Genomic DNA, 26,146 nt, shown 5'->3' with positions numbered 1-26,146 from the left:
CAGGGTCATGGCACTCATGCAGGTCTGCATAGTAATCAGATTCTCATTAAGGTTTGTCTCTTCTCTGCTGCCATAGCCTTCATCTCCAATCCGCTCCGTGTCCTAGAAGGCCGCCCCCCCTTCATGGCCCCTGAGATCTTGCCCAGTTTCCTCACTATCCCTCAATCAATTTTTTCAATGCTCTTATTGTTTCCCCTTTGTCTTTTCTTCTTCCATCTGTTTTTCCGGGGTTTTCCTGTCGCTTTGTATTGGTGATTCACACGCAAAGATGGTCTTTCCTCGTTACGATCACAGCTACATCTCGGCCGATCAGCCCAGCTTCCAGAGGCGTATGCTGAAGGTAGCATGTGTGCCAGGCATGTGCAGACACTCCAGTTACTAGATCTTCATCTTCCTCCTTTTTAACCCATGTCATTGTGTGTGATTGCTTGTGTTATTGTTTGTGTGTCTCAATATTTACAAACAAATAACCTCATCCATGTGTAAGGAATCAGAGCGTTGCATGCAAGTTTGCTGCTCTAGTGAATAATGCTGATTCAGGGTGGATCTCACAAGAATATATCTGGGCCATATTTTACCACATAATCAAAAAATAAATAAATAAATACATTTTGGATAAGGAAATGTAATACAAAATAATGTTACAATCTAAAAAATAAACAATAATAATGATCCTGAAAATACTGTATAAAACTGTAAAACGAGATTCACCTCTTTACATGTATAAAGAAACCTTGTGGGAAAATTGTCATTTTGTGGGGTAGGGTGATCTTTGCTATAGTAGATTTCACAAATATTTACCAAAAACAGCAAAGTAACTGTTTAGTAGAGGCATAATTATTTTGTATTATTTATTAACGTATTATTATTCACAAAAGCCAAATGACTTTTATACAGTAAATAAGTTGTAATGAAACTTAAAACAATCTTCCATTCACTTTTCCAAATAAAAAAAGATAATGAAACTAAAATGCATACTTCAAGAGAATTTTATCTGTGCGTATGTTTTGCTGTGACTTACTTGAGGAATTGATTTTATATCATATGATGTTTATTTGTTTTCCTTAGGGTGATCAAGGACAAGCTGGCCCACCTGGACCTCCAGGCCCTCCTGGAGCACCCGGTGCAAGAGGGCCCCCAGGAAACACAGGAAAGGATGGTCCCCGCGGCCCACCGGGAGAACCAGTAAGATGCTCTGCTCGTTTTACCTGCTTCTGTGATACCTTAAAAGTTGTACATTTCCTTGTTTAAAGGGGTCATCTCATTAAAAAATTGCACAGGGGGAAAAATGTCAAAAATGTATGATATGACCCCTTATGAAAAGCATTCGAGTCATGTGTAGCGCTGGTCCCTCATTAGCAATCGCCTTTGTTTCTTTGTTTGTTTTGTAAATGCGCCATCTAGTAGCGAAAATTACATACTGTACCTTTAATTTAAAGGGCACCTATTATGCCCCTTTTTACAAGGTGTAATATTGGTATTGGGTGTCCCCAGAATGTGTCTAAAAGAGGCTGTAGCATACACATCTCTGCTTTGCATACCTACAGCAATAAACAGTCGGTAGAAGCAGTGTTGCCAAGTCAGCAGTTTTCCTGTGGAAATGGGCTACTTTAACACTGTTGCGGTGGGTTAAAGCGACCCCAACAACGTCATATTTAGCCCCTGACGTACAAATTAATCAGGGGAACCCCGACAAAAAATGTAATTTATTCCCCTGGAACGGGTTTTTTAATGGGGACCCTCTTCAAAATGCGATTGGGCTTGTTTCTGAGTAGCAGTTGGGTGGGTTTTATTGTGAAAACCTGACAACCCTGGGTAGAAGCAACATCAGCTGTTCATACAGGAAGCCAAACACACTGAAAGTGGGACAAAACACCACAATTTTACAGAGCTTGCGCCACTCTGACCTGTTATCGAGCTGACTTGACAGCATAGGGAGGACGTGTTTGCTAGTGTCACTGAACTAACAACACGGCTTGAACTAATCTTTTCAGCGCAGCGCTAAAATACTAATAATAAATAATAATATACGCACACAAATACGGTTAAAATGTTAGCTGAGCCCTGTAACATGACATTCACAAAGCAGTCTGGAGAGAAATGATTTGCGCAGACATAAACAGATTTAGGTAGTTTTGAGGTGCATTACTTTCAAAAATAAAAGTAATCCACCACACCCTCAGTGGCTCAGATGTTGGGAAAAAAAAAGACTTCAGTCTTACATCCAAACACAAAACACCGGGATTGCTTGCAAGACACTGTTGATGTTACAGCTGCTCGAGCATGGAGAAAATGGAGGACAGCGTACAGCCAAAGACTGTTTGTGGAGGGTGGAAACTATGGCTACTATGGGTACTGTCAATCAGCGGCTGTGGACGGGGCCTAAACAATGTGATGTCACATTGCTTAGAGAATCAAAACCGCATGCCTAATGAGGATTTAAAAAAAAAAAAAAAATGTACTGTTCATTCATCAACTGAAAAAAACAGCATAGACCAAAAGATGGATTGTGATTTAAGAATTGACATTGGTTCATTAAAATGAGAATCTATTAAAATCGAGAAATCAATTTTTTTTTGTTTGTTTATCCAGCCCTAGCGTATTTAGTTTTTTTTGTTTTTTTGTTTAAGCTAAAACTTTTGTAGGCAGTTCTAATTAGTTTAGGTCTGTACAACAAGACCAATACAAGTTAATTTAAACAAATAAAGTTTTGCTGAACAGCAAAACTCAAAAGCATATTAAAAACTCCATCATGACTGAACATAAAAAAACCCTAACAAGTCTCCCTTTACTGAAAAAGACATCAAATTACACTTAATTTCAACATTTACTCTCTGAGTGCAGTCCTATCCAAAGCATGCTGGGAACTACAAATCTGCTGCCCAGTTAGTTACTGTATGTCAACAAAATGATCCCTGTAGTCTTAACAAAAATAATTAAGTTAGCTGAAGCATAATAAAGTTAAGACATAATGAAATTTAGCTGTGTCAAAATGTTCAAGAATTGTGCTTGTTCAGCTCATTTTTGTAAATTAATTTGTAAAAGTGGAAAAAGTAAAAAACAACTGGTACCATCTACCAAGAGGGCACCAAACTGAGTTTTTCATTGTTACCTAGGGGACTCAAATTGTACAATTGAATTTATCATCTGAAACTGTTTTTCACTATAGCAACCTGTGGTTTACAACAGTTACAGGTTGTACTTTAAAGGTGAAAGGCATTAGCTTTGCTCCGCTCTGGCCTCTGTCATCTGACGGTTGTGTTTTGTTCAGCCAGAGGTGATGGAGAGAGACAGGTGAAAGGGGAAAGGGGCAAATCCAGTTCATCATTCCCCCAGCGGGGCATTTGAAAACCACAATCTATGCCAGTGCACTGCGGCTCACCTAAAGCTAAACCAAATATAGATTTTAAGGCTCAAGACTCATCTGGTTTGGGTAAGACACGGCCACACTGTGTTCTTGACGGGCTCTGCTGTTCCTGAACATCCCGAAAAGAGATATGACACGAATCCAGGTTCAGGAACAGTTCTCCCAACGTTTCTCGCCGTAGGTCCCTTCAAATTAAGTTCATCCTTTTTAGTTTCTTATCATAAAGGCAAATTAATTTGGACTGAAAGTGAACTGGAAATGGTTTTATTTCATTGAACTTGGGCTGGTTCTCATGGGCACACTGGACTGTCAGTTCTTTTTGCAGTAGCAGAAATTATTCTTGCATAGCGGCAGGTTATGAGAGCCAGGACATACTCTGTAATGTCGGTCTTATTAGACTGTTGGTTTCACAAGCCAAGGTTTTGACTATCAGCAGTAAATCTGCAGCACATTATAGCTTTTTCTGGCCAAGAACCATTCATTCATATATGAAGAGACCGTCTGACTGACATTTTAAATTACCAAACTCACTTTGCTTGATTTTACATGACATTTGGGGGTTTGGCAAGCATGTGGGGAATTTCATTTACTCAGGATTATCTGCATCAAACTATAGTATATACACTGTCATTCAAAAGTTTGGGATCAGTAAGATTTTCTATGTGTGTGTTTTTTTTTAAGTTTCTTATGCTCATCAAGGCTGTTTTTACTTGATCAAAATCCAGAAAAGAATATAATATTGTGAAATATTATTACAATGTAAAATAACGCTTTTTTATTTTAAAATATATTAAAATCGAATTAATTCCTGTGGTCAAAGCTGAATTTTTAGCATCATTACTCCATTCTTCAGTGCCACATGATCGTTCAGAATTCTAATATGCTGATTTAATATCAATGTTGGAATCTGTTGTGCTGCTTAATATTTTTTTTGGAACCTGAGAGACTTTTTTCAGGATTCTTTGATGGATAAACTGTTAAAAAGTACAGCATTTATTTAAAATATAAATCTTTTTTAACAATATACACTACTGTTCAAAAGTATGGGGTCAGTACATTTTTTATTCTTTCTTTTTTTGAAAGAAATTAATACTTTTATTCACCAAGGATGTTAAATTAATAAAAAGCGATGTATAGCAAGATTTCCATTTTAAGTAAATGTTGTTCTTTTTAACTTTCTATTCATCAAATAATCCCGAAAATAGCATCACAGCTTCTAAAAAAAATATTAAGCAGCACAACTGTTTCCAACACTGATAAATGTTGGTAAAAGTAATAAATCAGCATATTAGAATGATTTCTGAAGGATCACGTGACACTCAAGACAGGAGAAATGATGCTGAAAATACAGCTTTGCATTACAGGAATAAATTATATTTTAAAATATATTAAAATAGAAACCCATTATTTTAAACTGTAATAATATTTCACAATATTACTGTTCTTTTAAATATTTTATATCAAGTAAATGCAGCCTTGATGAGCATGAGAATTCTTTAAAAACAATAAATCTTACTGATCTCAAACTTTGAATGGCAGTGTATGTAAAAATATAATAAATGTATACTAATATAATTACAAAAAAACTACAAAAAATGCATTAACTACATTAAATGTGATTAAGTTATGTTGATTATGCATAATTTTATTAAATGATCTAATGAGTCACCTTTTGCTTTTCTAATATGCATATATAAACAACGGAGGTACCAACACATATTTGACCCATTTTTAGCAATTCTCAATTTCAAAATCAATTTTTTGATTTGAATAAATAAGCTTTCAATTGATATATGGTTTGTTAGGATAGGACAATATTTGGCAGAGAAACAACTATTTGAGAATCTGCAAAAAAAAAAAAAAAAAAAAAATCTAAATACTGTTATATACTTTTATATATTTATGGTAGAAAATTTACAAAATATCGTCATGGAACATGATCTTTACTTAATGTTCTAATGATTTTTGGCATAAAAGAAAAATCGATAATTTTGACCCATACAATATATTGTTGGCTATTGCTACAAATATAGCTGGTTTTGTGGTCCAGGGTCACAATTATCATTTTATATTTATAAGTCTAAAAACACAAAGTAGGCTATAACAGCTCATGCACAAAGAGAGTCTGTGTAACTCTGCTGGCAGAGCTAGTAGAGCTTTTCATAAGAGTCCTCTGGATAAAACAAAGAGACATTTTCTGTTTGCACAGCTCTACTTTGTCGTCAAGCTTGTGAGTAAGGAAACTTTTATGAAAGCTGAAATTTATGAAATTCTGCACCATGTTGCTCACAGATGTTTCCCTGACATTACAACTTACTAGCTAGTTGTCTCCTGTTGTTGTGTTTTTCTCTGGCAAAACCACCTTGTTAAGAAGCACAGCTTGAAGCTATGTGAACAGTACAGTGCTTCTGATTTTCCCCAGCGCTTCCTCTGGTTTTGTTCATTTTTGACATGAAACACAAAATTATGTCTCTCCGTATTGTGCCTGAATACCAGCTTTGAAGTCTGCTTGACGTAAAATATGACATTTCACTAGATTGTGTGCATGCATATATGTGCCACTGAGATTGAGGACAAGAATATCGATTACAAAATGAAAAACATTGCTGGACATCCTGAAGTTTAGATCATAATACATTCACCAAGCACATCCTCCAAAAGATGCGATAGTTACATTCACTCTTTCTTTCTCTCTGTGTATGACAAACACTTAAACCATGATTTCTATTATAAAATGATGAACTTTGCATGAATGTGAGCAGGTGTTTGCTATCGGTGCTTAATATGTGATGGCAAACGTTCAACCAAAAAAAGCTAAGTTGTACATCACTGCCCCCTAGTGGTTAAATGACAGACACAACCGTCTCTGCACAAACTTTGTTTCTTCATCAGAACAGATTTGGAGAATTTCAGCATTACATCACTTGCTCACCAGTGGGTACTGCAGTGAATGGGTGCCGTCAGAATGAGAGTCCAAACATCTGATCAAAACATCACAATAATCCACAAGTAATCCACACCACTCCAGTCTATCAATTAACATCTTGTAAAATGAAAAGCTGCGGGTTTGTTAGAAACAAACTCATCATTTTTCGTCGTTTTGGCCAAAAATGAGTCTATGCTCCATAATGACGCTTCCTCCAGTGAAAAGGTTCATCTCCTGTTGTCCGCTTACATCAAAAACCAGCAACAGACTGTTTTCACTTATAATTGGTGATTAATCTGTACATATTTCTCTCCTGATTCAGAAAAGACAACTTTTTCACTTGAGAAAGCAACATTATGGATAGAAAACTTGTATTTTAGCCAAAAGCAATGATTAAAAACTTCTCAGTGGTGGATTTGTTTCTTATAAACACACAGCTTTTCACATCACAAGACTTGAATTGATGGACGTAAATGTGACTTTACTTGATATTTAATGTGAAACTCATACCGCTAACCCAACAAGCCGTTTAATGTTAATATCGATGCACAGCAACTTAACAACTGACACATGACATTTGGTTCTCTTTTGAAAAAGAGCTCTGGCATCAATCAAACACTGAAGTACATCTTGGACGTTTGGAGTATTAAAGTAACTCTTAAATACTTTCTGTCTCTCTAGGGTGCTCCTGGACAAGAAGGAACAGAGGTGAGTGTATTGTAACTAGCACTGTTTCTGATCAACATGGTCTTTATGGTTAACATTATATTATTGTATGTTATTTTCGTTTAAACACGTTTTCTCTTTCTGCAGGGACAAAGAGGTTTACCGGGGAAACCGGTAAGATTAAATCTCATAAAATCTATATGTGTGCTCATCCTTGAGGCCAAGATGTTTCTTGCTTTTTGGGAAGATCTCTTGCTTTCGCAATTTTCTGAAAGACTGCATTCTTTCCTCTTGGTATAAATATGAACAGCATGTTAGAGTGTTTTGCCCTTTGTGCTAGTAAGTGCTTGCTGACTTTAGCTGTCCTTAAACACTGACGTCTGGCTGCACCGACATCTGTATGAGGTCTTGAATTAGATCAGCCTGTTTCACTGGAATGACTTCTAATGTGTAATATCAGTTTCGTCTTAGTACATGTGTATGTTCGTGTGGGAGACTAAGATGAGAAGCATACTGAATGCGAGCATGTTTTGGCCGTCGTGTTGCAGCTGGTGTGATTTTATTTCTGAGTGAAACAGGATAGAAGAAACAAAATGAGGGATAAAGTAAAAAATTTTATCTGTGAAAACTGAAATGTGCTATAGGTTCAAAGGTGTAGCAATATTTTTATTTTGAATATTATGCAATTATGCAAAGTTCTCAATAAGAGAAAATAAATAGGGTAAATTTCAGTTTTCATCTTGAAAATCTGTCTTTTTTTATGCATCTCATTGACCTTCTTGTGAATCCATGGATACTGTATGTTTCTTTTTTTGCTTTTTAATCAAAATTTCAGCAAAAATCAACATGTTCTTTGCTTGAAATAAAATGAACTGAAGTCCAGTCTTCAGTGTCACACGACTCTTCAGAAATTGTTCTAATATGCTGATTTATTATTAGTGTTGAAACTGTTGTGCTGCTTAATTTTTTTCTGAAACCTGTGATGCTTTTTTCTTTGATTCTTTGATGAATAAAGTTTAAAAGAACAGCATTTATTCAAAATAGAAATCTTTTCTAACAATGTAAGTCTTCACTATCTTTTTTATCCATTTAACACATCCTTGTAAAATAAAAGTATTAATTTTTTCTTTTCTTTTCTTTTTGATGAAATAAATGCAGCCTTGACAAGCATAAGAAACTTCTTTCGAAAACATTCAAAAATGAATATACATTAAAATGACAAAAACATACAACAAAATGACTAAAATTTTACTCAAATAAAAATGAAAACAGAAAGTATAAAATAAAATCTCATTTAAAATATTAACAAAAACTATATCTCAGTGATAATAAAAGTGCAAGCTCACATTCAGATCTGCCGATTGTCCATCCTGCATTTTTTAATCGATTTATTGTTCTCTCAGATGAATGTCACAATATGGAAGATTTGTTGTTTTTCTGTTAAATCATATGTGTTCAGTGGTCTGTAAACTGGATGTTTAATTGTTTTACAGGGTGAAGTTGGTGATCAGGGTTACCCAGGACCACAGGGACCCCCAGGGTCAAAGGTCAGAGGTCATTCTTTCTCTGGTTTTGACACCTGATCTCATGACAAAAACGTACCTGTGGGAACTTTTTCGCAAGATGCGAAATATGTACCGCCATGTACGTTTTTCATGACATATTCTAAATGAAATGTCTAATGAGTGGTGCTAAAAAGTGCTTTGTTTTTTCCCCTGGAACAGATAAAAGTACATATGGTATGTTTTATGTGACATTGGTTTTGTAAGGTTCACCACAGTTCCGGCTTGAAATGTTAGTTGAGTGGTGCAATAACTCTAATGCTCCGTGATGTTTTAAAATAAGGTACTATCTGGACTACACCTAAACCTACACTATAGTATAAAAAAAGTGAATGTGATGTAAAAAATGCAATCGCAAGCATGCCGTTTTAGCTTGTTTTTCCATCTCTCATCTTTCAGCTCTTTCATTGTGAGTCATATGTTTTTCATGGAATTCATACCCAAGGATTCTACATCCTTAGTCCAATTCTGTGCCAGCTGAGCTAACTACCAAGCAGGCTTGTTATGTCTGAACTCAAAGATCACACAAAAGGCCTATTTCTCTCAAATGTTGTTCACAAATCTGTCTAAATCTGTGTTAGTGAGCACTTCTCCTTGCCGAGATAATCCATCCACCTCACAGGTGTGGCATATCAAGAAGCTGATTAGACAGCATGATTATTGCACAGGTGTGCCATAGGCTGGCCACAATAAAAGGCCACTCTAAAATGTGCAGTTCTATCACACAGCACAATGCCACAGGTGTTGCAAGTTTTGAGGGAGCGTGCAATTGGCATGCTGACTGCAGGAATGTCCACCAGAGCTGTTGCCCGTGAATTGAATGTTCATTTCTCTACCATAAGCCGTCTCCAAAGGCGTTTCAGAGAATTTGGCAGTATATCCAACCGGTCTCACAGCTGCAGACCATGTGTAACCACATCAGCCCTGGACCTCCACATCCAGCATCTTCACCTCCAAGATCGTCTGAGACCAGCCAGCCGGACAGCTACTGCAATAATCGGTTTGCATAACCAAAGAATTTCTGCACAAACTGTCAGAAACCGTTTCAGGGAAGCTCATCTGCATGCTCGTCGTCCTCATCGGGGTCTTGATCTGACTGCAGTTTGTCGTCGTAACCAACTTGAGTGGGCAAATGCTTACATTCGATGGCGTCTGGCACTTTGGAGAAGTGTTCTTTTCACAGATGAATCCTGGTTTTCATTGTACAGGGCAGATGGCAGACAGCGTGTATGGCGTCGTGTGGGTGAGTGGTTTGCTGATGTCAACGTTGTGGATTGAGTGGCCCATGGTGGCGGTGGGGTTATGGTATGGGCAGGCGTATGTTATGGGCAACGAACACAGGTGTATTTTATTGATGGCATTTTGAATGCACAGAGATACCGCACAGCCATTGAAGAGGAGTGGACCAACATTCCACAGGCCACAATCAACAACCTGATCAACTCTATGCGAAGGAGATGTGTTGCACTGCATGAGGCAAATGGTGGTCACACCAGATACTGACTGGTTTTCGGACCCCCGCAGACCCCCCCCAATACAGTAAAACTGCACATTTTAGAGTGGCCTTTTATTGTGGCCAGCCTAAGGCACACCTGTGTAATATTCATGCTGTCTAATCAGCATTTTGATATGCCACACCTGTGAGGTGGATGGATTGTCTCAGCAAAGGAGAAGTGCTCACTAACACAGATTTAGACAGATTTGTGAACAATATTTGAGAGAAATAGGCCTTTTGTGTACATAGAAAAAGTCTTAGATCTTTGAGTTCGGCTCATGAAAAATGGGGGCAAAAACAAAAGTGTTGCATTTATAATTTTGGTCAGTGTATTTAACGTCTTGCAAAAAAGTTCCCACAGATATGTTTTCGTCATGAGATCAGGTAGCAGCCTTTTTTTTTTTTACCTGTTTATGTGTTTTTTATTTTTATTTTCTGTTTTGCACTCTTTACTCTCATAGGTTCGATTTCATTCAAACTTCTTAGCATATTTTTCAGATTTGATCATGTGGTTGATTTCACCATAGCCTCTGACCATTACTTAATCATTAACAGCGTAATAAGAATGATTTCATAGAGTAATGGTCTTCATATGGACCCGACTGCTCTGTTCAAGCATCTTCTGCTGCAGTATTTCTCTCTGCGATCTGTTCTATATTACTTTAAATGCTCTGTATATGTTTTGCAGGGCGAGCAGGGAGAGCCAGGTCCTCAGGGTGACCGAGGAACCGATGGTCTGCCAGGCTTAAAGGTGAGCGCTGGGTGAAGCTCTTTTTGTTATATGTATATACAATGATTCCTACAAATACAGCACTTACAGCAAATAGGTAACATCAGTGTGCTTGATCGTATTGGTTTGATTTTGGACTTGTATTTCCCAGGGGGATAAGGGAGATATTGGAGAACAAGGGCCCCAGGGCGAATCGGTGAGGAACGATACATCATATGTTTATTAAAAGTGTGCTCTGTTTGATTTTGGTTGTAGAAATGCACTATTAGCAGTAAGCAGGTTGTTACTGAGATAAATTTGACCTGCCATGTGACCTCATATGGCATCTCTGCCCCATTATGGAAACTTGGCTTCATAGTTTTTACTGTGCCACTGATATGAGTGCACATAATTTGAAACATTTTGACCATTTTATTAAGTTTAACTTTAAAAACATAAATTGGGAGATCACATTCACATGTGATTCAGAGAGCAGCTGCAACAGAAGTCTATTTCGCTTGCAATGCATGATCATAGGTTTGATTCTCAGGCATTGCGTGAACTGTTAAAATGCATATCTTGATTGCAGTGTATTTTGCTTTGGATGAAACAAGCACAGAGAAACACATTTTCACATCTGAGAATACTTACATTTGTGTGATCAGTTATGTAACAGATTTGTTTTCATCCCTGCAGGGCCGCCCTGGTGAGAAAGGCACATCAGCATCCGGTGACATCATTGACTTCAATGGCAAACTCTTAGATGCCTTTCAGGTGAGCTGTGATTTTATTGATGGTAATTGCTAGAAAAACGTCTTAACAACTGTTATATTTGCCAATCGATCATCTGGATTCATGCAAATTTGAAGTTACTGGTTAGACTTCCTGAAATGCAATTATGTAAACCACAGATGACTATAAATTCATGGTTATATTAAAACCAAATGTCATAATATGTTCTGAAATTTAAGTCGGACTTGATTGTTTTTCTGGCAGGCCATCAAAACCATCAGTGTCTCGGTAACCGTACTGTAGCATGAGTTGCCATTTCTGGTTATTTTGGTTGAATATCAATGATTATCCCTAACAAATACTCACTGTGTGTGCATGTGAAATAATTCATTATTAATTTCAACATATAATGCTAATTCAAAATATGTCATTTGAGATTGTAATTTTCAATAATAATTTAGCAAATATAGACAATTACCGGGGTTCAGGTGCTTTAAGGCATTAAACACGTATGAAAAAAACTATTATTTAGCAAGTTAGTAACCACCTAAATCAATTATTTAAAAAAGCATTTTTGGCAAATACAGGTAATTTACCATAGAAATATTATGTTTTTTAACGGTTATGACTGTTATAGCACCAGCTGTGGTCCGATCCCCTTAAAACTTTGCATGCTTGTTTAGAATCACCTTTCGCATGTGCTCAGCAGGTTTCTTGAAGTTTTGAGTTTTCCTTTAGGGTTTATAGGATTTAGGGTAAATTTGGACAGGCCACTTTTACAAATGATCCCATAGTAGCGTCCCAAAGGGTAAATTTCAACATTTTTTTATAATTATTAGCCTAGAGAGTCCATAGAATTGTACTGCAGTGCTTTTTCCAGATTGAGCGATAAACCAAAGACTAGTTCACAAAAGTAGATTTTTTTTTAACATTTTTCAATAATTTAACAAATGATTTGATTGACAACAGCAGTTCTAGAGACAAAGTTGTCCAGAATGAGGAGTTCTATCATATGATACGAATATAGCCCGCATGTGTGAAAAACTGTGCAACATACAATCGTTTACAGCCTTGAAAAATGCGATATCTCAACCCCAGTGGTCAATTTCTTTCAGATTTCTTTCAGACCTCTGGGGCCATCAGTCAAACAGGCACACCGAGTTTCATTCTGCCCAACCTGTGTTTACCTTGTCTAACAGGTGCTCGAAATTCATCGGCCAATGGCGGTTGTACAACTGGTGGTTGTACAGTTATAGTCATTGTTATGTTTTTTTCCCTCTTATAGCACCACTAAGTGGCCAAGCTCTGTTTTTTTTGTGTTCTGAGTTTGGCAGAGATACCTGATTCCGTTCAGGAGTTATAGGAATTTTACTACAAGTGGCCCTACCCCTTTCAAATGTTTTGGCGCCCCTTTGTGACGGGGAGTAGAAAGTTAAAATTTTTTTGAAAATTATTTATATTCACTCTCCAGAGAATATTTCTGCACTGGTTTGATTCCGATCAGACCAAAAACCTAGTTAGCAAAAGTAGGTTTTTCAAAAAATGCGAAATACCAGAAAATTTTGCCCGGCTCATGATCGAATCGCCTTTTGCCCACCGTGAGCCAAGGATTCTAACGACATAAGACACTTGAGCCTGCGACTGACGGATTAGGAGTTATAAGCAATTTCGTAATTTTGTTCACTGTAGCTGGCCGATTGGGGCGAGCCTTGGTCGTTGTAGGTCTCTATGACTTACAGTTTGGTCTGCACAATCAGTTTTACATGGAGATCGCTGATCCGTAACCATTCTAACAATTACAATGTGCGCTTCAACCCCTAATAATTGAATATAAAATAATTGTTGCTTATATTTATTATCAAAGCTGTTAGCATGCATGCAATATTATGTTGTAAAATGGTGTAAAGCAAACATGGCTGAAAAAATAAAATAAAATAAATCAAGTAAGTATGCTTTGAAACATTTAAATATATGCTTTAGGTAATATACCAAGACAAATTCATGTAATTAGATGCAATTAGTTGCAAATGTTGTTCTTGTACTGAGAATGTGCATCTGGGTTGTTTAATGAATGGTTCTTGTGGTTACGTTTATAATGTCTGTTTAAATGTTCTGGATGATGTGATTCTTTAAAAAAATCTGTGTTTTGTCACATTGCAATTGAGAAATATGAGGAAGAATTAGGGATTTTATTATTTTGGACATTTGCAAGGCTTTGTGGTCATCTCTATCACCAATATAATCAGTCTGAAATGTGTATTGAACCACAAACCGTGACTCCACATTGTACAGATACATTGAATATGGTGACAAGAAAATGAAAATATATCAGCCCTAATTATGGTTTGTATCAGTCAAAAGAATAGCAGTACTTCCTTCAAAGAATGCCATCAACATTGTTAAGCATCATTCAGGATGTTGTTTTCATACTCCGCAAGTTTTCACATAAAGAATTATATTGGAACAGCATTTTCCTGTTTTATAGTAGTCGTAAAATGAGGTCTATCAGAGGTTTGTGGTTCTCGAAATGCAAGTGGGTTTTGCAAAAAGACCATTTTATAAGCTTTAATAATGTCTGTTCCGATTGCTTACCAAACAGGGACCAGCTGGGCCTCCTGGACCCCCAGGACCACCCGGAAAAGAAGGTTCAAAGGTGAATTTCATGTATTTTTTTAATCAAAATTTGTTGAATTCCTAATGGCTAAGTTAGTATATTGCTTCCATGATTATTGTATTTAAAGTTGCACAAAGATTGATTATCAGAGACCTTCTAAATCACTGAGTTTGATCTAAAAGTATCAAAAAAAAAAAAAAATCAAAATCAATCAGTATTTCTTCATTCATCCAAACAGGGTGAACTTGGCTTGCCTGGGCCTGCTGGGGTTGATGGTGAAAAGGTGATAATTTGTTTAACCAATTTAGAAGAATATCAGTTGTTTAATTTTATTTTACATAAATATATATAGTTTTGCACCTATAAAGAACCTACAGTGTATGAGCTACTCTGATGTTCATGCAAATGAGGTGATAATCAATATTTGGATTGATTTGATGATCAGGGTGAAAGGGGAGACACTGGAGAGCCTGGTGAACCTGGAGAGAGGGGGGAGAAAGGAGAAATGGGCCTCTCTGGTCCCTCTGTAAGTCTTCAAAGTGATTTATTAAATCTTTTCATCATATTATCATTTATATTATTAATCAAATGTGTCATAGGGAATGGATGGTCAGAAAGGAGAAAAAGGAGACTCTATACTAGAGGACAATCTGGTCAGTGCAATTACACCCATGTTTGTTGATTTTTAATGATAATATTTAATAATCTTCTAGTATTCAGAGCACAGTTATGTTCAGCTGTGGTTTTATGACTGTCTACAGGTTCAGATGATTTCACAACCTGGACCGCCAGGGCCTCCAGGCCCACCAGGACCACCTGGATACATGGTGAGTCACATTTTAGACATGCATGTTATTATGCTTTCAGTTGATCTGATGACTGATATGACTGATGAAAATTCTAAAAGCTTTTTAGACATGTTCTTTTTATCAATTTAATCTGTATCACATCCACATATGTAACACCTGACCATATAGTCTTGCCATTTACAGAGGTCAAAAGTTTACACCTTGCAGAATCTGCAAAATGTAAATTATTTTTTATTTAGTACTGACCTGAATAAGATGGTTCACATTAGAGACGTTTACATATAGTCCACAAGAGAAAACTGTAGTTGAATTTATAAAAATGTCCATGTTCAAAAGTTTACATACACTTGATTCTTAATACTTTGTTGTTACCTCTAGTTCATGGTCCCACAAATTCTTTGGTTTTTCAGCATTTTTGTGTATTTGAACCCTTTCCAATAATGACTATGATTTTGAAATCCATCTTTTCACACTGAGGACAACTGAGGGACTCATATGCAACTATTACAGAAGGTTCAAACGCTCACTGATGCTTCAGAAGGAAAAATGATGCATTAAGAGCTGGGGATGTAAACTTTTGAACAGAATGAAGATGTGTACATTTTTCTTATTTTGCCTAAATATCGTATTTTTTATTTAATTCTGTCCTTCAGAAGCTACTGAAAATACTTGTTTTCCCAGAAGACAAATTAAGTTAAATTTACCCTGATCTTCTAATTCAAAAAGTTTTCACCCCCCGGCTCTTAATGCATCATGTTTCCTTCTAAAGCATCAGTGAGCGTGTGAACCTTCTGTAATAGTTGCCTATGAGACTTTGTTGTCTTCTGTGTGAAAAGATGGATCACATGTATTTTGTATGATCCCTGTTGTTTTGGTAAAATAATTAACATTTTACAGATTCTGCAATGTGTCTGTAAACTTTTGACCTCAACTGTATCTATAAGATCTTGACTTTTAAGAGTGATATCATAATATCATTCAAAGATTGTGACAGTTATTATCTGTTTTAGGGTCATCGTGGCTTGCCAGGCTCCAAAGTAGGTGTTTATTTTTAATTTTATCAAACTTTTTTGTCTTACTTAAAGGGATAGTTAAACCAAAAATGAAGATTTTGTCATTATTTACTCACCCTAATGTCGTTTCACACCCATAAGACCTTTGTTCATCTTCAGAACACAAATTGAAATATTTTTAATGAAACCCGATAGCTTTCTAACCGTGTATAGACAACAATGCATCTGACACGTTCAAGACCTAGAAAGGTGGTAAGGACATTGTTAAAATAGTCCATGCGACATCAGTAGCTCAACCGTAATTTTATAAAGCTATGAGAATACTTTTTGTGTGCAAAGAGAACAAAAATAATGACTTTATTCAACAAATTCTTCTCTAGTGTGTCAATCTTTGATGAATGTTCACAAGAGTACCATGACCCATTTTTGGGTAAACTATCCCTTTAACTACTTTAAACTCCCTAATAAATGTCTGAAGATATCCAGTTAAATCGTACTCCATGCATTGTATCAGTCTAACGTGGTTGAATTTATCATAGGGTGATCCAGGAGAGAGTATTAAAGGAGAGAAGGGAGAAGCTGGGTCTGCAGGAATACAAGTGAGACCACATCTAATCCCATAATGCACTAGCCCATAATTTAAAAACAAAGCAATACTCACATAGATGTAAAACTGGCCTGTGGATGTTATGATTATGGTGTTATCCATACTCACAACATCTGTAAGCCATAACTGTATCGTATCCAATTTTTTATACCTATTATTATGTTTTATAGGGCCTTCAGGGTCCTCAGGGGCCCCCAGGAGCAACAGGATTAGTTGGTCTTCCCGGCACAAAGGGCGAAAAGGTAAATCAAATCATAAATTCAACTAATCACTATTTTTAATGACCAGTTAGGTTTGAACAGATGTGTTGTGGTGTCTTATTTTATCTATTATATTTTATTTCGTGTTTTTAAACCATTCTGTGGTTTTTAAAGTGCTTTATGAATGAATTTTTATTTGATTTGATAAATGTCAAATGTAATACGTAAACCTAACTGTAAAGTAATATTACACTGCTACTTTCCAAATAAGCCAAGAATAAAATATAAATGTAGTTAAAATTATTTTTGGTTTATTTACAGGGAAAACAAGGGGAACCTGGATTAGATGTAAGCATTTATTTATTTTTGCCTGCTTGCTTACTGTACATACATCTCCAGGATTGTCAATCCTTTGGTTTCCAAAGGAATTTTTACAAAGTCATTTTTATTTTATTTTATTGTAGGGTTTTCCTGGCATTAAGGGAGACAGGGGTGATCGTGGAGAGAAAGGAGATAAGGTACTGCATCATATTTACCTCAGGGAATAAATGAAGCTTTCATACACATAAAAAAAAAGTATTCAATTACTGAATGTAAATTTAAGTCCTTGCTAAATGATCCTGTCGATCCTCCTGTTTACAGGGAGATCGCGGTCCTGTTGGAAAGAGAGGGCTAAAGGGAAAGAAAGGCGAACAGGGGCCGCCGGGTCTGGACCAGCCCTGTCCTGTGGTGCGTGTTAGATCTACTTTTCAGATGTTTATATGTGTTGATGTGTTACAGATTCATACTGTTGAAAATCCGGTGAAAAAACATACTGGGTAATTCTGTCAGGAACAACAAAGTGTGCCCATCTGGGAGCACAGACGTTTCGCAGACTTCTTTTTCTCTCTTTCACATTTTCTCGCCTTTCTTCTGTATGTTTCTATAGGCTGATGTTCTGTTTCGGTTTCTCTTTGATTGGTCTCTCTAGCGTGAGTGTATGTTGTTTGTTTTTAGTCATTATGGGAGTGTATATTGTATATGTGTGCTCTCACTGGCAGGGAGCTGATGGATGTAAAAAAGAGGCAGTGGAAATGGGGCAGCCGGCCCCTCAGGCCCCCTGCCCACTGGTACAGTATAACTGCCTGCTCCTCTCTCTGCTCTGTTTATACCTGCAGATTTCTGACTTTCTTAACTTCCTGCTGTCTTTTAACTACTCCTTTTAAACTATCCTGTGTCTGCCATATACATACTGGTACATTACCGTTCAACTGTTTGGGGTTAGTAAGATTTATTTATTTGAAAGAAATTATTTTTTTTTTATTCAGCAAGAATGCATTAAAGATTAGTTCACTTCCAGAATAAATATTTCCTGATAATTTACTTACCCCTATGTCATCTGAGATGTTCATGCCTTGCTTTCTTCAGTCGAAAATTAAGGTTTTTGAGGAAACATTCCAGGTTTTTTTCTCCATATAGTGGACCTCAATGGGGATCAGTGGGTTGAAGGTCCAAATTGCAGTTTCAGTGCAGTTTCAAAGGGCTCTACACAGGAATAAGGGAATTAAAAAACATAAAACAACGATGTCGGACGATTTAGAACATGGAGGAGAAAATCCACCCTACCTTTTTGAACTGGAACACACAGTCGAAGAACTAACCGCGTCTAACGTAGATGTATCACAGAGCTAGTGCAAGATGAGCATTTGTGGTTAAAAAGTATAGAAATTTGTATTTTTTTTTTTTAGAAAATAGCTGATCGTTTTACTAGATAAGACCCTTATTCCTTGGCTGGGATCGTGTAGAGCCCTTTGAAGCTACATTGAAATTGCAGTTTGGACCACCTTCAATCCATTGGCTTCCATTGAAGTCCACTATATGGAGAAAAATCCTGAAATATTTTCCTCAAAAACCTTAATTTCTTAACATGGGGTTGAGTAAATTATCAGGAAATTTTTATTGTGGAAGTGAACTAATCTTTAAGCTGATCAAAAGAAATTCCTGAAATTTCTATTTCAAATAATGCTGTTCTTTTGAACTATATTCACGAAAGAACCATGAATCAGTTTTGAACTTTTCATTTATTTTCTTTTTACATTTTACATATCTACTGTTATGAACACTGATAGTAAGAAATATTTCTTGAGCACCATATCAGCATATTAAAATGATTACTGAAAGATCATGTGACACTGAAAACTGGAGTAATGATGCTGAAAGTTCAGCTTTGCATCACAGGAATTAATTATAATATTAATAATAATAATATTATTATAAATAGTATTTGACAAGATTACTGTTTTTACTTTATTTGTGATCACATAAATGCAGCCTTCGTGAATAAAAAGGCTTATTTCAAAACATTATAAAATCTTACGACCCAAATATTTAAACGGTTATGTATATGCAACACACATAATTAGAGATTATTCATTTTAATTCAAGGGTTAAAAAGCCCAAACTGATGCATAAAATATTAACGGTTTGACGAGAAACATTGTAACTTAGCAAGCAAATTCTCATTAATATTTTATTGGTGTTACTTCATAATTTGCATTATTGTGAGTTTTGCAGGCATGTGGTTTTTTTTTATTTATTTATTTTTTTTTTTTTGGTGTTGCAATCCTTTGTGGAGTTTGAGTTTTTAGGTCTGCTATATTTATAATTCATGTGTTTTTTAGCAAAAGTGTTATTAGGATTTTGTGTGCAGTGTATACTTACAGACATTTGATAATTTTTAAAACTATTTTTAACACATGAATTTGTTCATTAAAATTGCAATACAGTTGAAAATTTGTTCTCCGCTCTTACACCCATGTTTTTTTTTTTACTTTAAAGGGTCCCGATGGACTTCCAATACCAGGTTGTTGGCACAAGGTCAGTAAAAAATACATTTATGATACTTTAATATTTCATAACCACGTCTGTACAATTTATGTGTGTGATTTTAACATTAACAACTGCCTATTTAAATGAATGGACTGCAGTGTGAATCAGTACATGACAAATAGTTTTTTGGATTTTTATTTTGGATTTGGCTTTGCTCATCACTAATATCATTTATTTGTTGTTCTTTTGCAGTGATGTGTAACCTGAGGCATGTCGTCTGTACATATTGATGTGATATATATTGCAATTTCATACAGCTTTTTTACTTTATATTTTTACATTTTATAAAGACAAAAGACTTCGATGAACATTCATCAGTATTATTTTTTTTAATAAACCTTTTTTTATCAGAAATTCTGGACCAAATAGTGGATGCTGCTTTTTTGGGTGTCCATTTGGGTTATTGAATCTTTTTTCTAATTCCTGGAGCATTAATGGACAGTATTTGTTCACCATAAGATGCCTGTGATGTGCTCTGGGAGTGTTGCATGGGCATGCTGGACTGACCCACTCAACTGGTGCCAATACAGGAATTTTGCATCACATCCCTCTTTTTTTCAAAGGAACAGGGAATGCTTCAGAAACTCAAGAGGAAACGTCTCTCCCAGCCTTGATTTTCTTCAAAAACCTGAGGATTTAAAACAACTTCACAGTCTCTCAAGTGACGGCATCTCAATAATACTGGTTAATATTGACTGTCCTCAATGTGCAGGTCAAATGAGGGTGCAGACAGCCCTCGCTATGGTCAATATTTTTCATGGAGGAGTGTAATTGAGCTTTTGGAGATGATGAGAGAACGAGGATTGGCCTCATGGATGCAGTTGCGCCACAGGACGGCAACAGCAGCCTGGTATAAGAGGCTCTGGCATGGAGATGATACAGAACAGATCATCATTTTGAGAATATTAATGAACAGTAATTTATAATGATCTGTTTCTTATGTTACTGTTTTATGCTTTTTTTTTGTTCCGTAAGCAAAAACACAAAGCATCTGGAATTGACTCCCAAAGACTAACTTTTGGATGGCAAGAATTTACTTATTAATGCATAAATCATTGACAAATGGTAAAATACTAAATCTGTTTTAAATCAGCGCAGCATATAGTGAGCGAGAATAGTGTGTTAGATTGTACCTGTTTATTTTTACTACTGCATCTACGTTTTGTTGCTCACATTTGTTGCAATACTTTGTATGAGATACAGTATATGTTTGACTGTGACTACCTGCCGTTGTTTTTAACGTCACAATCCTTGATACATATTCCATATTATTGTTCATAGTAATTTATGATATATACTGATGTGCTTTTTGAAGATGGCCAGAACTGGAGGTGTTTTCGTAACCTCAGTTAAGCCATTACGAGGACTCAAGTTTAAGGCTGTTTTTGAATTTGACAAAGTATTGCGCTATTATCTTTCATAGCATGAAAGCAAAGAAAACATTAGAGATTCCATTTTAACAATCTCAAATTTTCTTTCTTTGGCTTTCCAAGATTTAACACAGAGAAAAGATATCCAGACGAGATGTTTTTTTAGACATTTTAGCATGTTCTGCATACATTTCCATGATGGTGTACCCTCGTTCAGGGATTTGAAACCATTCTACATAAGCTTTTTTCAAATATTTATTGTTAATAATCAAATAACCGGTGGTCAGATAAGAAGTTTTTTTTATGCATAACATATATGTTACAAATAACGCATCTGAATTTTTATAAGCCTGTCTTTGGTGTTTAATGGCTGACAGAATGTTCTGAGTTAGAATGTCAAGATTTACATAACTGTAAGAAAAAATCTTGATTGACCAATAGAATTATAGCACCATTTTAGAAACAAAACCGAATGGGAGGACATTTTCAGAACATTTTATTGTTTCACTTTTTCTTTGAATTTCTTTACAGATGTTTTTTTTTCAACAAATATGTTTGATTTTGAAGATACTGAAAGATGATTTTTGAAGATATTTTGCTGCTGAAACAGTGTTTGTATTTAACAGTTAATATGGGGTAAGGAAAACAGCCTTTCCGACTGCCTGACAGCCATTACATGCGTTGGTTTGCTTTCAAAGATGTTTTATAAAATAGAAATTAAAGTTTGTTACCAGTAAACTGTCTTTGACCTTGGTGTTTCAAAAGTTCTCCACAATCCACTGTAAACTTACAAACTTTTCTGATGAATTAAATCAAATCCTGCTCTTTTTCATCATTGCATGAATATTCTGTTTCACTTAGAAGTATGTCGCACTGCGCAAGTAAGGAGTAAGAGTGTTTTCTGTTTAAATGCCAAGGTAATTAGGTCATGACATAAATCTTTTGGATATATAAAATGTTTTTGTACCATTAAAACACCCTGCAAGCTGCATATCTTAAAAATATCTTCCTCGTTATGAATAAAGAATTAAATAATCAAGCTCCAAAAAACGTCTCCTTAGATACTGTTTTATAATCTGTGATGCCACGTGGACAAATATATTTGCATATGGTAATATATAAGCCCCGCCCATGTGCGTTTAGTCAGCTGACACCTGTAGAAATCAGATGCTAAAAGCAAATCTAACTAATAATTTAATCACTGGCGCTCTTTGTTGGTTATTGTTTACTGATTCACATTATTTTCGGATATACTCCATGTGCTTGAGTCTGCTGACAGCAGGACAACTTGTCGGTGGATTGTTTGTTTATTCTGAGCATTTGACGAATGATTGTTTTGTAAACGAAGCACATTGTAATGGAGAGTTAAGAAACTTGTTGAAAGACAAAGCAGCCAACTGTATTGCCCATTGAGTGGCACAAAGGCTGTGGCAGTGTTAATTTCAACGTGAATGCTGCGACAGAGCACAAAACACCTCTAAAACCAGAACAAGCTTTGCGATCGACTGTACAAAGAGATTTGACAAGAAACCTGAGATATATTTTTTCAGACTACTGAAAGCTACTGAAAAGAGAAGCAAATGAATAACTGCAATTCAAAGAAACAAATGGTCTCCAGGCAGCGAAACACGGATTTGCGTTTATCATTTCATGTTAATATGTTGACGTGTGCAGTAAAATCATATTCTATATATTGTATTATAGTATATCGTACTGACAACTCATCAACTAAATATTTACTATCTTAGATTCTGCATAACTGGATGTTTTTAAATAAACACTGACAAAAACTGTGTATGCTTTTCAGCTGGACGATATGACGATATATATAACAATGATATAAGTGATCACCAGGGTTTAGACCAACCTATTTTGTGTTTACAAAATTAGTTCACAGGCAAATTTGCTTTATTTATTTTCCCCGGCATCAAAATCAGACACATATAAGTGTTAGTAAACCCGATTCCTGGCTGCATCAATATCCACTGACCACTGGATATTTGTTAAGTTGTTAGGAACATTATATCAAGTTAAGCAACCTTTAGTTTAAACTGATTTTCATTTGTTTTACTCGCGTTTTTTACATCTTTTCTATCAGTGTTGGGGAGTAACTAATTACATGTAATGGAATTACGTAATTTAATTACAAAATAAATGTAATTGTAATTAGTTACAGTTACTGAGAATAAATATGTAATTAAATTACAGTTACTTTTAAAAAATGCCAGTGATTACAAAGGGGATTACATCTGAATTTTTTCACACACCCACCCCCACTTACAGATTTAATTGACTTCTTTCATAAATTGCATTGACTGCACTAAAATGAGACACCATTGTTTCAGGAGTTTAGGACACAGAATAGGACACATGCTTATTCTATAACTGTTTTATTTCCTATTTGGGTTTATGCATAAACTTTATTTTTTAAAATTGTTTTTTCCAAGGCATTGTTAGATGCTACTGTTTTCTGTCATAACTATGCAAATATTTGATTTCAAACCCAGTATCATAGCTATTATTTCTTGTTATGATGTTATTTATGTTATGATCTTTTTATGACATATAGCGCAACTGCGCTCACAGTGACCCGAGTTCAATTCTTGTCTCGAGGTCCTTTGCCGATCCCGCTCCCCTCTCTCTTCCCAGCTTATTCCTGCCATCTCTCTACTGTGCTATCACAATAAAAGGCATAAAAAGCCCCAAAAAAACAAGTAAGAAAAAAAAACAAGTCTGAATTTGTGGTGGCTGTGCTTTAAATTCAATTATTACACAGCTCAGACTCATTCAGGGCAAATTAAGTCAGTGCTATATGCTTGATAATTTTTTCTTGGCGGAAGCTTTGCGTTTGGTTAGCCAAAAAATATTAAAGCTTAATTCAATATTATTTGGACAATTTCTTAATTCTGTCATCCTGGTATCGTGGACTTGCTCTATTGTTTCATACAAACGCAGCTGCTGCCATTTTTTTTTTTTTGTACACTGTAATGGATTATAAGATAGCTAACAAACTAGTACTACTGCTTAATTATTTATGTGGTGAAATGTTGTGTAAGAAAACTGGTATGACTGCACTGTGTCCCTAAAATGTCTGGTTTGAACTTGCCGTTTGCTAGCAACTGATTTCTTCATGAAAAGCTTTGTGTTCAAATATTTCAACTCAGTGGTTCGTGTCTAATAATTTTGACACAAAACATCTAAATAATCTATCAAACAGCTGTGTAATAAGTGAGATAATGTACATTAAGCCAGTTGTTATTGCAAAAATAAAGATGTATATTATCCCTTACTTATTATAATCTTAATTCAAGTGATAAAGGATTTTGAAAGTCTGACAGTAATCAGTGTTGAATGCTACTGTAAGGTAACTCTGCCTGGTTTAAATGTTTCAAATGATTAACAGTTGAAAATATTAGAAATTTAGAAAAGCAATCAAAAAGTAATTAAAAGTAATGTTACATTACTTTAATAAAGTAATTGAAAAGTGACACTACTTATTACATTTTAAATCAAGTAACTTGTAATCTGTAACCTACTACATTTCCAAAGTAAACTTCCCAACACTGTTTTCTATTAAATCCTTTCACGCTGAAGGCTCTTTTGCCACTCAGTCCGGCTGAGGGGGCGTGTCCCGGTGGGAAAGTGACGTCAATGCATACCCTTTAACGTGGAAGTAAGCTTATCGGCGAGACTTCCAGTTCATTACAATGTGCAGTAAATGGTAAAACTGTTTGCACTGCAAAACAGTGTGTTCATAATTAAGATAAAACAGTAAGTGGTATGGTAAGACACACCAATTTGCAGTATCAAGCAGCAAAACAAGCAGTTATGTACAGCTAAAAATGGCTGGACTTCGATGAGACTGGAACACAGACCCATAAAATGTACAAATGGCCACGCCCGCTCTTACAGCAAAAATAAGCAAGTGTAAGTTTCTTCAGGAAAGTAATGGGAGTTACCAGATCGGGCCGTTTTTAGACCATGTTACCTGATTGACTGATGTCATAGTGATGGTAGGTTTAGAGGTGGGGTTAGGTAAAGGAGATAATTTTGATTGCATGATTTAGAAACACCCTATGGTTTGAAAACGCCCAGAAATTCAGAAACGCCCTCTTTTGCTCTGCAGAGACCAGAGAATCTCCAAAAAGGGTGGATAGTGAGGGACTTTAATACTATTTCTTATGCAATGTTAGTCAATCATAACGGTGGTCGTTTACTGTCAAGCCTTAAATGAACAATCCCTCAAAAACGGATCATAAGTGTCAAAATAAGTTTTGAGAATAGGTAAAAATAGGCAAATCAATGACAAACAAACAAACAAAAAACATGTATTTTGTTGTACACTGCCCCTCAAAAGTTTGGAAACGCCCTAGAAAAGTGGGGTTTTTGGACAATACTGGCATGAATCAATGTATTCTAAACTTAATTGGCAATCAATTGTTGAAGCTATTAAGGTGTGCTGACCCAAAAATCTTTTAAAAACCTGGGCCAAGTTTAAACCAGTAACCAGGCATCACAACTGGCAAAGGGGCATGTCTGACTTTGACATGTATATATTGCCATTATTATGTAATCCAAATGAAATTATTATTGCTGGTCTTCAATGATAATGTCAAGTTACTTTAATGTATTTGCACCAAAAAATAAGGATTTATGCTGATATCGTCCAAAACCACACTTTGCCAGGGGTGTTGCAAAACTTTTGGAGGGCAGTGTATATCAGGGCTTGTGTTTCTTGGGACTGTAATTCAACATGGTTGTAAACTTAAGGTTTGAATATTTCAACTGAAAAAAAGTCAAAAATTTCAATCATTAATATTCACTTCCCAAACTTCCAAATTTGTCATTCTTTTTAAAAACAAAATGCAGATGGAGATTATGCTTGAGTACACTGTAAAAAACAATTTGTTGAGTCATCTTAAAATAATTTGTAACCTGGCTGCCTTAAAATTTTAAGTTCAGTCAACTCAAAAAAAGTTTATTCAACTTAAAATGGTAAATTATACTAAGTGACAACTTAGATATTTGAGTTGAATCAACTTAAAAGTTTAAGGCAGCTGGGTTACTTACCCATCTGTTAAGTTTAACAAACACAAATATCTAAGTTGTTACTTAGTACAACTTAACATTTCAAGTTGAATAAACTTATTTTAGTTGACTGAACTTAAAATTTTAAGGCAGCAGGGTAACAAATTATTTTAAGCTGAC

At 35.7% G+C, this 26,146-nt stretch overlaps 1 protein-coding gene across 1 annotated transcript in view; it reads left to right on the top strand.

The window, feature by feature from the left end:
• Nucleotides 1-21,977, top strand: part of col23a1a (collagen type XXIII alpha 1 chain a) — a 169,703-nt gene extending 147,726 nt beyond the window's left edge. The window contains exons 10-32 of the mRNA XM_051127812.1: nucleotides 269-340; nucleotides 1,069-1,185; nucleotides 6,975-7,001; nucleotides 7,107-7,133; nucleotides 8,453-8,506; nucleotides 10,705-10,767; nucleotides 10,898-10,942; nucleotides 11,422-11,499; nucleotides 11,722-11,745; nucleotides 14,057-14,110; nucleotides 14,310-14,354; nucleotides 14,517-14,597; nucleotides 14,671-14,724; nucleotides 14,833-14,898; nucleotides 15,891-15,917; nucleotides 16,433-16,492; nucleotides 16,671-16,742; nucleotides 17,022-17,048; nucleotides 17,165-17,218; nucleotides 17,343-17,429; nucleotides 17,741-17,809; nucleotides 19,518-19,556; nucleotides 20,132-21,977. Coding sequence (XP_050983769.1) covers nucleotides 269-340; nucleotides 1,069-1,185; nucleotides 6,975-7,001; nucleotides 7,107-7,133; nucleotides 8,453-8,506; nucleotides 10,705-10,767; nucleotides 10,898-10,942; nucleotides 11,422-11,499; nucleotides 11,722-11,745; nucleotides 14,057-14,110; nucleotides 14,310-14,354; nucleotides 14,517-14,597; nucleotides 14,671-14,724; nucleotides 14,833-14,898; nucleotides 15,891-15,917; nucleotides 16,433-16,492; nucleotides 16,671-16,742; nucleotides 17,022-17,048; nucleotides 17,165-17,218; nucleotides 17,343-17,429; nucleotides 17,741-17,809; nucleotides 19,518-19,556; nucleotides 20,132-20,182 — 1,293 coding nt within the window. The 3' untranslated portion in view covers nucleotides 20,183-21,977. The remainder of the gene's footprint in view (nucleotides 1-268; nucleotides 341-1,068; nucleotides 1,186-6,974; nucleotides 7,002-7,106; nucleotides 7,134-8,452; nucleotides 8,507-10,704; nucleotides 10,768-10,897; nucleotides 10,943-11,421; nucleotides 11,500-11,721; nucleotides 11,746-14,056; nucleotides 14,111-14,309; nucleotides 14,355-14,516; nucleotides 14,598-14,670; nucleotides 14,725-14,832; nucleotides 14,899-15,890; nucleotides 15,918-16,432; nucleotides 16,493-16,670; nucleotides 16,743-17,021; nucleotides 17,049-17,164; nucleotides 17,219-17,342; nucleotides 17,430-17,740; nucleotides 17,810-19,517; nucleotides 19,557-20,131) is intronic.
• The last annotated feature ends 4,169 nt before the right edge of the window (nucleotides 21,978-26,146 follow it).

This window comes from Labeo rohita, chromosome 14 (genome assembly GCF_022985175.1).
Source record: "Labeo rohita strain BAU-BD-2019 chromosome 14, IGBB_LRoh.1.0, whole genome shotgun sequence".
In the NCBI taxonomy this organism is placed as follows: Eukaryota; Metazoa; Chordata; class Actinopteri; order Cypriniformes; family Cyprinidae; genus Labeo; species Labeo rohita.
The sequence above is the reverse complement of the archived record's forward strand: the minus strand, read 5'-3'. Positions and strand labels throughout refer to the sequence as shown.